This window comes from Triticum urartu, chromosome 7A (genome assembly GCF_056163025.1).
Source record: "Triticum urartu cultivar PI428250 chromosome 7A, HENAU_Tu73, whole genome shotgun sequence".
Taxonomy (NCBI): domain Eukaryota; kingdom Viridiplantae; phylum Streptophyta; class Magnoliopsida; order Poales; family Poaceae; genus Triticum; species Triticum urartu.
Window position 1 is genome coordinate 723,970,188 of NC_141879.1, and position 11,283 is coordinate 723,981,470.

Below are 11,283 nucleotides of genomic sequence, written 5' to 3' on the forward strand. Positions count from 1 at the left end.
GTGCCGTTTACTAGCTAGAGCAAAAGAAATGTAAACTTCATTAGTCATTGTGTGCCTTTCTTCTAGCTACTAATAAATATAGTTTGAAAGATATATCTATGGAAGAGACGATCACAACACATACATGTGACGTTCTAAAAAAACACATACATGTGACCAGTCTCAATTGCGACTAGAAATATATTTCATATCTGGTTTGTACATCGTGTTCAGAGAACTGAGCATTAATTTTAATTCACTTCCAATAATTTTTGTCCACTTTCTGGACCGTGTGCAGAAAGTCAGTACATGCAAACTTGGCATCGCTCAATCCAGCGGTTATGCATATGTACTAAAGTTAATACAAAGTTGAGTCATCTATTTTGGAACGAAGGGAGTATACAAGACCACTTAATCTTGTCTCTGAGTCAAACAAACTGTTTTCTTTGTTTGACCATGTTTAGTAAAAAATATCAGCATCTGCTCTATCAGGTACTGTACATGTCAGATATGTTTTCCTGTGAACTTGATAGTTTGACTTATACAAAGAGAAGATTAAATGGCCTTGTATACATAGACGGAAGGAGTACTAATCGACGCATAACACACTAGACCGCAGTGAACATATGTACATTACGTGGCATCTGCTTTTTTCTCAGCATTTTTTATCTAGGTTTCATCCCATGTCCAAAATGTGAGTTTGCTAAAGTTTCTTTGGTCATCTCCCTGTGACCTTGCGTGAATGCAGATCAACCTAGACCTCATGCCCCATCATCAAGCAATAGGAATGGGTAGTCATCAGCAAGTCCAAGAGGGCATGATAAGGAGTCTCACGGTGCCGGAAAACCGAAGTCTGCAGGAACAAAAAACAAGTGAACTATATAGTTTCATACTCATGGATGGTAACAATTTATTGTTCTACTTATGTACATACTGCACACGTCAAACACTTTGTCTTATTCAAACCAATCTTGTTTTTTCTGAGGCAAGCTACGATGTGTGTAGCAGTTCAATTAGGCGAAGCATCGAAAAGATCACAGCCGTCTGATCTTCGATCGACATACTCTGTCTCTAAAACAATGAATACTAGTATATGTGTATTGTACTCTCTGATAAGTTGATTGTAATTAAGTCGCTACGTAGGGAACTAAGAGGAATATATGAATCAGTTACATGTAACGGTGTGTAATTGACTCTCGACGAATTTGCACGCTGCCCCTAGTCCATATGTATCTTGTGTTGTATTGAGTTCACATATATTGTATTTCGGATTTGGGGTTGTACTAATAAGTATTCGAGTGTGTGCAACTCACAGAAATTATTCGTTTATCTTAAAATATTTTACATGGATGTTAAGGAACTAAAGGTGCTCTACGATATGTTGTTGCTCCAAATACTTGGGCGCAGGGGACAGCAAGGCTAGCTAGAACACACGAGCACTTGCAGCACACGTCAGCAAGGACGATGAAAGGCTCCTGCCCTGGCCCTGAACCTCACATCTAACACGGCGTTATGAATGCGCACGGCAGAGCGGGTGCCAGCCCAACTGTAGGTAAGTTTGATTCTTCAGTCTAGGTGGTCGGGTGGGACCAGGCCCGTCTCCTGAAATTTGCAGGCCAGGGCAAAATGAAATATTAGGCCCTATATTGTACAAAATGCATATAACTAAAGAACTAATAAAACTTAAACTTAGTGTTTTTGTAAAACATTAATGCATGATTTTTCTGTTTTGTAAACCGAGCAAGAATCATGTGAATGAACTCCTATTCTCGAGATAACAACATAGAAAACACCAAACCTTAATTCGAACGAGCTACTATCTTAAAAAATTTGGAGCATGACAACCTGAGCAACTCGCCAACTGTCTTGCCCAAACAATTTGACTGTAGCGCAAAAGATGAAAATAACAAAATTAGTGTAATGATGCACGTGTACACAAAAGTTAAAAAAATTGTTGAATATAACTTTTGCCAAGATAAACTGGTGGTTTTATTTAATATTTTGCATACTTTTTAACAACTATTCTCAATATACAGACCAGAACAACTTGGTCAGACCGTACTGATTATAACTATTTGAGTATCTGTACCTCTCAAATGAATTTCGAATTGGACCGATGGTTTGAGATATAAAGCATTTTGAATATTGAATTTTGATGAAAACTTTGATGACATCAGTTTTTTTCGTATTTTCTACATGCATGCATATATATAACGAGGTATTCATTCTGAACGTCAATGGTTTTATTTGTGCAGCTCGCAATTCAAGTATTTCATTCTGAAATTTTATAAACATACACATTACATGCTTGGATTTTAAGGTATGCATGTAGCTTGGTCTCCAAAATGCCCAACTCGGCAGCGATTGCAAAATGCATGCACTATGTTTTTATATAGCAGTCATATTGTACTTGGGATTGTAGTAATTATAAGTATCTTAGTGTGTTTACCCCACACGCTATAGCGTTTAGACGACGTCCTGCGCTAAGAGTCTTTGGTCCAAACCAAACTTTTTAGTAGCCGGCTATAGCCCAGCTATAGCGGGGCTATAGCCCGCTAAACTTTCGAAATAGCTGGCTATAGGAGCTGATTTGGAGGGCCGCCGATATTTGACATAGCCCGCTATTTAAAACATTAATCCAAACACACGAACAAACATTTGAAATAGCACGCTATAACATCACAATGGCATGCAATAGCACGCTATAGGTTTAGAAAAGGTCCGCCGCTAACAGGCTAAGTGCTATTTAAAACTATGATTTTATCATGCATGGTAAGGAGCTCTCTCTCTCTCTCTCTCACCTCCGGTGTGACTTCCAGGTTGCGGCCCAACCGATTCCTGAATCGAGGTGCAGGGGTAGAACTTTGTACAAGGATTCCTGAATCCAGGTGGCCTTGTAGGACTTTCAAATTAACAGGTACAGGTAGGACGCACCATTCTATCTACCTGTCGTTCAAAGTTTGCTACACACGATTCTTGTATCTATTGGTTTCCCAAGACGTTTCTTCGTCTCCACGTTGACGCATGCATTCTTAGTCTGGCCGCGGCTATAGCTACAAGCGTACGTACGTGGGATTGCTGACTCCATGTGCAATACGTACCTACCTACCGACCAGAAAAATCTTCTATAAATATAGCTATAGGCTCATGCACGGCCGCAACCATCTAGCTCCCCATAGCCGCCTCCCGGGGCCTCGTAACCATGAAGCTCATGCCGACCGTCTTCTGCCTTCTCCTCGTCGTCCTTGCATTGGGTGGTAATGCACATCATTAACTCATTACTGCCTTGCTTTAGCTTTTAGATATTCATTGCTAGCGCGATCTACAAGTATACATGTTAGTTCGACCACGTCATGTTCTTCATGCATGCACTAAGACATGATTGATCTACGTTACAGGGGCTCGTGTGGAGGCTCGAGGCACACCTTCGGCTGATCAGGGGTCAAAGAACCAATGGTCCAGCATGTTTGTCTTCGGCGATGGCTTCGTCGACAAGGGCAACCTCCCAAAGACCGACACATGGCGTCAATGGAGCTATCCCTATGGCTCCTATCTCAACTCCCGTGGATCTGCGACTCCTATTCCAACTGGACGCCTTTCCAACTATTGGATTCAATCTGACTTCATCGATACGTAGCTAGATATATACTGGTATGCTAGATAGAAAAAATATTTTTGAGGACGTACAACCTTATATCTAAGACCATCCAAAGTAATCCATCATATCAAGGCTCTAGATCATTTAGTTCCGACCCTTACAATCTTATATGTGTTGTACTAAAAGTAATCCTTCATATTTATTGATTTATTTCCCTTGCAGCAAGGATCTTGGGCCTCAGTGAAGCCCCTCCATCGTACAGGCTCACGCCACATCTATCTTGCGACCCATCTGGCATGACCTTTGCTTTCGGCGGTGCTGGCGTCTACAAGGTGCCGGACAAGAAGGTGCCGACCCTTGCCACACAGATTAATGCTTTCACGAGGCTACTTAATACTGGGGTCATCTCAAAACAACAGCTTCAGAGCTCCGTCGCTCTCGTCTCCATCTCCGGCAGTGACTACATGACTGTTGCCAATGTCGACAATGCCTTCTTGAGTAGCTTCGATGATGTGAGTAGTAGTTAGCAGACTCAAACTTGCAAACACTAACCAGTATGCAATTACTATATACCGAGCTTCTTACCAAGTAACATCTCTTGCATGCAGATCGATAGTTATATTGGGAATGTGACGACCGACATTGCGAAGAACGTGGGGAAGCTACAGAGGCTAGGTGTGAGAAAGGTACTAGTGAACAACATGCATCCCATTGGCTGCACGCCTTTGCGGACTAGTGCGAACAACTACACGACATGCGACCTTCTGGCTAACTATGCAGCAACTGTGCACAACAACAATATAGAACACCTGATGGGGAACAAGAATAATTCCCACATACTGGACCTCTACACTGCCTTCACCGACATCGTCAATCACGCCCCTGGTAAGTACTTTATATGTCTGCACACACATGATCCAAATTAAATCTGGTTTCACATGTATGCATTTTATTCAACATCTGTTGGAACTATGTGTATGCAGGTGAAGGATCGGAGCAGTCAAACAATTTCAAGCGCAAGCTGACACATTGCTGCGAGGCTTCTACCGAGCTGGGGTACTGTGGACAGGTTAGCCCGTCAGGGGAGCGCCTCTACGACCTATGCAAGAATCCTGACAAGAACTTCTACTGGGACGAGAGTTACCCGACGACCGCTGGGTGGGAAGCTGTTATAGAGGCGCTAGAAGAACCTTTGAGGGAGTTCCTAGATCGGGACTATGTTCCATGATGCCTTTGTAGTTTAGGTTTGGACCGATCCATTGCTTGTTGGTGCAATATCTTTTTGCTAGGTTAGCTTTATATAGATAGTATTCGGATTTAGGAAGAATCTTGTGAGTTTTTATTGCCTTGTGTTCCATGAACTTTTGTCTAGTTACCTTAATGTTTTAAGAAAGTTGGTCGTACTATATATGGTGAATCTAGTGTTTATCTATTTGAGGAGCTCGTGGGAGTTGTAGCAAACGAGAAGGTGCTTGGATGATTGGTTCTATTTGAGTAAAGAGTAGATATATATTTCTGCATGTGCGATCCTTCGTCTCAAAGACTGCAGCTTAGTCGATTGGGGTAATGCTTCACGTGGTGGTAGCACGGGTGTTTGACATGACATGATGGGTGTCAAGCCTTTTATCGTGGCAAAGACAGAAAGACACACACTGGCACCCGCACCCCATACGTTCGTCTGGCCTTCTTGGCTGTTCCGTCAGATTCTGCCTTCACCATGTACGCCCCGGCTCAACAAGGCTGTGTTTATGCCGTCGTTCCCATACCTGTAATTAAAAGCGCACAGGTCTTGCCTGTGAGAACTTCCACTTAGCTCCCTGCTGCTGTAGCTGCAATGTGTGCATTTCACATTCGTGGGGTTGGTTTCTTTTACTTTGCTGTTTCATGTATTGGGAAGCAAGATAAGGGGGAGAGAGATGCTTTCTGGGAACAAGGAAATATTGTTCACTTCAAGCTAGTCCGACATATGTTGGTGGATCCTAAAGAAAGGAAAAAGGAAGATGTCCTAGTTGAATTGGGACAAAATGATGCTCCCCAAGTCAAAGGGTGGTATGTATTTTCGTGATATGCGTCCTTCAGCCAAGCACTTCTAGCAAAGCTTGGCGATTGGTTGATGGTCCAGAGGGCTTATGTGCATGATTGCTACGGGCAAAATAATACCCCAATGGGAATGTGTTGGATCCAGTGTTTACCACGTCCACTGTGTAGAAATGAATAGAAAACGGGATGGCACTAGTCAGGCAATAATTTAGGAGAGTTGTTGATGGTACTGTTAGGGTGATCTCCACCGTGTGGGCCCAATGGCCCATCGGGCTCTTAGATCCGCGCCCTGATCGGGGGCGCTCAACCCACTATGGGTGACGGGCCACTGTCACCTGCACTATATAAAGAGGTGGGGGTCGGCGGCTCGCAGAACGGGGTTCGTCGCAACACCATACACCCCACCGAATCCCCTACTGATCTAGGGTAAGTGCAGTGCTGACGGAAAGCGCAGCCACCACTTCGCACACTACTCTCTGCCATCACCGGCCACCGTCACCATGGCCGGCACCGGTGGCTCCTCGAGCCATAAGCAGAAGGTAAGAACTACCGGAATATCTAGCCTAACCGATCCCGACGATTTAACAATGGTATCAGCCAGATTGGGTTTAGGCTTTCCGGTAGAAAGAAATCAAAGAAAAAGCTTTTCCCTACCCCAAAGAACCCCACTGACAGGGCAAAGAAAAATTCCTCAGCGGAGAAAAGTAGCGCCGCCGTCATGGCCGCGCCGTTCCTCTCGATCCCGAATCGCATCGGCATGCCGAGGATCCGGGAAGAAGAACCACCCCATGGGGCAAAGGCAAAGGGGTCAGCAGGGGCGCCACATCGGAAAGTCTCCGGATCTCTCTCTCTCTCTCTATTGCTGTGGGGGATAAGAAAAAAAGGATGAAAAGCAGGCTCGCGCGGCGCGGTGACGTTCGTCGCCGTCGCCGGTGGCAAGGGCGAAGCCCTTTTTTCCTCCACCGTTGTCGTCTTTCAGGGGGCAGAGGAGGGTCGACCTCATCTCTCTGCCACTGGAAACGGAGGATGGAGGAAGGTAACTAGACAGAAAGGAGAGGGAAGAGGACACTCGTGTAGCGCAGCGGCGTCCGACGCCGTCGCCGGCTTGCCACCGGCGCGACGGGGCCGTTAGGAGATGCGCTGCTGCATGCAGAGAGGAACAGCGAGCAGCGCGCGAGAAGGGAAAGGGAAGGGAGAGTAGGCGCGCGCGGCGTGGTGGCCCTCACCTCCATCGTCAGCGGCCGGGGCGCATCCCCTTGCCTCGCCGTCAACGAGACCGCGACGAGAGACGAGGCGGAGAGAACGAGAATGGGGCTAGGGTTCGGGAGGATCGGTCGGCACTGGTTTTGTTCTAGCGAAAATCGAGATGGACTGTCCAATCTGATCGACGGCCGAGATGTAAACCCTAACGCCCAGCGGGCCTGTTGGGCTAAAGAGCAGCAGCAGGCAGACTGGGCCGAGGCTGCCAGCCGCGGGCGCCGCCGCGCGCGCTGGGCCAAGGCCAGCAGCCGCGCGAGCTGGGCCGAGGCCGGCTATGCTGCAGTTTTTCCTTTTCGTTTTTTAATTGTTTATTTGTCTAGTTTTTTTGGGCAGATTTTAAATAGTTTTTCTACTCAAATTTCATCCAACGAAATTTTGTTTAGAGTACAGAAAAGTAAAAGAAAATGTTCTGAAAAGTAAACAGAACAAATTTCTGAAAATGAAATAGAAAATTTTCAGAAAACGACATGCTCAAGAATTTATAAAGAAAATAATAAAGTTCATGAATTTTTACTTAATCAAAGAAAAGTTTATTTTAACAGTAAAAAGTTCATGAATTTTTTATTCATGTTTTTCCGCTGTGTAAATAATTAATAGTACTCTTTTACAAAGAAAGAAAAAGTATTATCCTCCAATTAAATTGGAACCAACGGGAAAATTTAATTGTATGAACAGTTTTTTGAGAGAAGTTTTTTCACTTGTGGGTGAAATCAGATTCAGATAGCTTCTGCTATGACAGTAGAAAGATATTTGATTAAAGTTTAATTATGGTATTGTTATTTTCTGACCAACGTTGATGATGATAATATTATAATTCAATGAGTCTTATAGTTAAATGTTCAAATCTCTGATAATTTTTGTATCAAAGTGATCAATTTTCGGAGCATTTCATAAAGATTGAGAAATGTATATTAAAAGTTTTCCGCTGCAATAAAGTTGATGATGATGAAAATTTCTTAGCAAAGTTGTTTAATAGAAATACTATCATCACATTGTTTATGAGTTATATGCATTATTTCCATTTCCGCCCAACGGTGATATGGAATTAATGTAGAAGAATGAGTTTTATTCTAATTCTACCACAACGGTGATTTAGATATAAAAGGGAAGTTTTACAAAAGTTTAATGTGCATATTTTTTTTAACTAGACCAACGTAGGGTTATTTTTATGCTCATTATTGTTGATTATTGTCTAAGTTTTCTCAGACTAAAAGTTCTCCATGCTTTCATTCGTGAAAGCGAATGGCTGGGTACTTGTGACCCGAAAGATGACCGAGAAAGGTCATAACGTGAGGAAGTATGTTCTCTCTAAAGAATGGTTTCAAAAGAAAAAGATAGATCATTGAGAGTCTTGGTTGACGAATGTCTTTCATGTACTCATCTTCCCTCGGCGGACAGAATTTTCTATAAGGTATCCACTCATCTTCCCCATGTCTCCAGGGATCCCTAGCGGTGGCACCAGAGACTCCTATTTGCCTCTTTGCCGTTGTACACCCGTCATGCATGCTATATCCAAGAAGAAGCAACAAGAAGAGCTTGAATTCACTGACCACAACTCCACGAGGAGTAGGTCGACCTGCATCTACCTTACTCCTCCAGTCCTCCCTCATGCCACTGCTCAGGCCTACCTTGTTGTGTCTCTCTCCAGCACGCACACACAAGTTTCTTCCCAAACTCCTAACCTGTTTTAGAGAATAACACCCCCTTCACATTGCATCACGACATTGTGGAGGAACACCTATCGCTGCTCTTCTTCGTTCTCCACCACTCCCATCACCCTCATGTTACAGTCGCTATGATAAGATGGAAACGATCCAATCGATTCGAGCATCACACTACTTTACCGTCTCCTCTCTGTGACATCTTGAAATTCTGGTTTCTAACAACCCAGCAAATCAGCATCTCACTGATCCCTTTCTTCTCCAGTGAATAATCTCCTAATAATAAGTTTCTGACAAAGGACGTGCAGTTTAACACTATCTGACGGTAGTTTGAAGCTAATTGGGCAGCCACGGGTGAAGCTGTCTGGTGAATGAACTAAAGCGGACAACTGGTGGTAGGATTTGCAGTTTAACACTATCTCACGGTAGTTTGAAGCTAATTGGGCAGCCACGGGTGAGGCTTGAACGAACTACAGTGGATAACTGGTGGTACGGTAGTCCCTGCTTTATTTTCCATCCTGTAAGTTAAATCCATTACAGCAGAAAGAACCATTAAATCGGCACGATCCCTAACATTTTATCAAAAAAAAAGTAGGTTTGGTACTGGTGGACTGGTGGTCTGTAACTCTGCATCCCCTTCGGCAGCACCATGTAATTTATGAGTAGAGACAGTTCATTGTGATGTTTATAGGAGGCTTGAATTGCAAATGTGTTTCCATGTTACTGTATGTTAGCCAACATAACAAGTTGACATGTCGTTTACAAGATTTTGAAAGGCGTATGTGTTTCCATGAAGTATGTGCTAAACCTGAGATTATCTGCATGGTATCCTTCCTGTCAGTATTAAGTGAAGGTATGATGATTATGGTTTTTTCCATACCCTTTACCTCGAGATTGTTTACTTATTTAAGTTATTAGATCAGTAGTCCGTTTTTAAACCTATTGTCGATACATGTAGCTTCAAGAAGTTATTGAGTTTCACAGGTTTCTTAGTTGCATGGTTCCGTGACGTATGGCAAAAGGGATCTAGAATTTCGTGTTTAAATATGACGAAAAACATGGATATTTTTCTTTCATATTGCTGGACTGGGGAACCAGAGTTGAATTTTCTTTTCTTGATCTTGCAGCTTCTCCTTCGTCCCCCCGTACAACTTCCCCATTAAGCATCTGCTATCTGGTGGTGTGTTCTCAAGTTATACGTTTCCTTATTTGTTGGCTAGATGTAGGATGAAATTCCTGCCAGAGCAAACAATATATTTCACTACCAGGGTACAAGTGAAAGATCAAGGAGAATCTATAAATGGGTCTCAGGTTCTCTGATAAATTTATTTGTGAGATTTGATCAACGGGTCTGAGAGATGTCATGAGTATGTGGTATGTACTGCTCTACAAGCAAAACAAAAGCACATTGACTATTTATGTTGAACATGAAAATTCTTGAGAAAAAATGATAATCTGTACCTGTGATTTTGGAAGTTTGTTGCTGACATTAATATTTTACCTGCTGTTCTGATAACAGTGGTGGCGCAAAACCACTATCGAACAAGAAATTTAAAGATTGGAGGTAATGTTTTTTTTTGCACTGACTTACATGTATGATTATGGAATTTGAGGCTTTATTTTCTATGATGATTAGCCAGAAAAATATTTGGAGGAATTATGTTGACAAGGATATGTAGACTCACTTCCTTTAAAATACTTCTTCAGACATTCATCTCTATGATGAGCCGTTGTATTCAGAGTGCACAATGTTACTCTGAAGAGCTATATATTTCATAAATTAACACAACAGACATAAAAAGCATACTACTACCATATATTTTTGGAATTTTTACGTCATCTTTCAAATGGATTTCTTATTGTTACAAATCTAAAGTTTTATGATCGATTACAGAAGTGTAGTAATTTGATCATATCATCCCAAGTTGCTATTTTGATCTATATTTGCAGAAGCACCACATTGTCAAGCAAGCAATACAATCGTTTATTCGTTCTCACTGATTCATCTTTTCTAAACTAACATGGGGAGAGTTCTTTAGAATACCTCCTCCCAATAGATTATTTTCTAGCGAGTGACACATATTACGGGACTAACAAAGTACTAATGCTGCATTCAAAACACTTCTGCTACCGATGTGTACACCTTCTCCATGTTCGATACAATACTACATATTCCACTGGAACACCCAAAAAATTTAAAAAAATTATTGTTGGAATATTCTTTCAACTAATAATTTGCATGTTTGGGCTATCACCTAAGTTTTTGGTGGTTTAACCCGTCCATAATTATATCTGTTTTAATCCTTCTATGGTTTAGGTATATTTTATTTATATGGTTTCATAGATATAAATGTCATAACATTTTAGACCTTGGCCACATGAGTTAGATTCATCCATTTTTACTATTATAAATTTGACCTTAATACTTATCATCTTTACACATGTGTCTTATATTTCTTTTAAGAGGTAATTATTCTTTGTACAAACATTAGCGTCATTTTTTAGAATCATGGGAGATATAAGATGTTGCAATTTTCCAGAATACAACATAAGAGCAGGAACATACATCCATGACAGAAACATAATTACAACATAGAACTTGCCAATTGTAGAACTAATAATGTACTACCTTTTAACTACTGCTTCTATCTTAATGTAAAGATGTAATGTTGTTCTTTCCTGTACGTCATAAGTGCTTGGTTGGATGCTATTTATACTAATTCTTTTCTGTGAGAAAATTTCCAT

The 11,283-nt window shown here is 41.9% G+C and overlaps 1 protein-coding gene across 1 annotated transcript; it reads left to right on the plus strand.

Moving 5' to 3' along the window:
- Nucleotides 1-3,181: 3,181 nt before the first annotated feature.
- LOC125519725 (GDSL esterase/lipase At3g09930-like) lies at nt 3,182-4,805 on the plus strand. The gene is made up of 5 exons (XM_048684467.2): nt 3,182-3,236; nt 3,378-3,612; nt 3,804-4,089; nt 4,186-4,462; nt 4,561-4,805. The coding sequence occupies exons 1-5, from the start codon at nt 3,182-3,184 to the stop codon at nt 4,803-4,805; spliced, it is 1,098 nt and encodes a 365-aa protein (XP_048540424.2).
- The last annotated feature ends 6,478 nt before the right edge of the window (nt 4,806-11,283 follow it).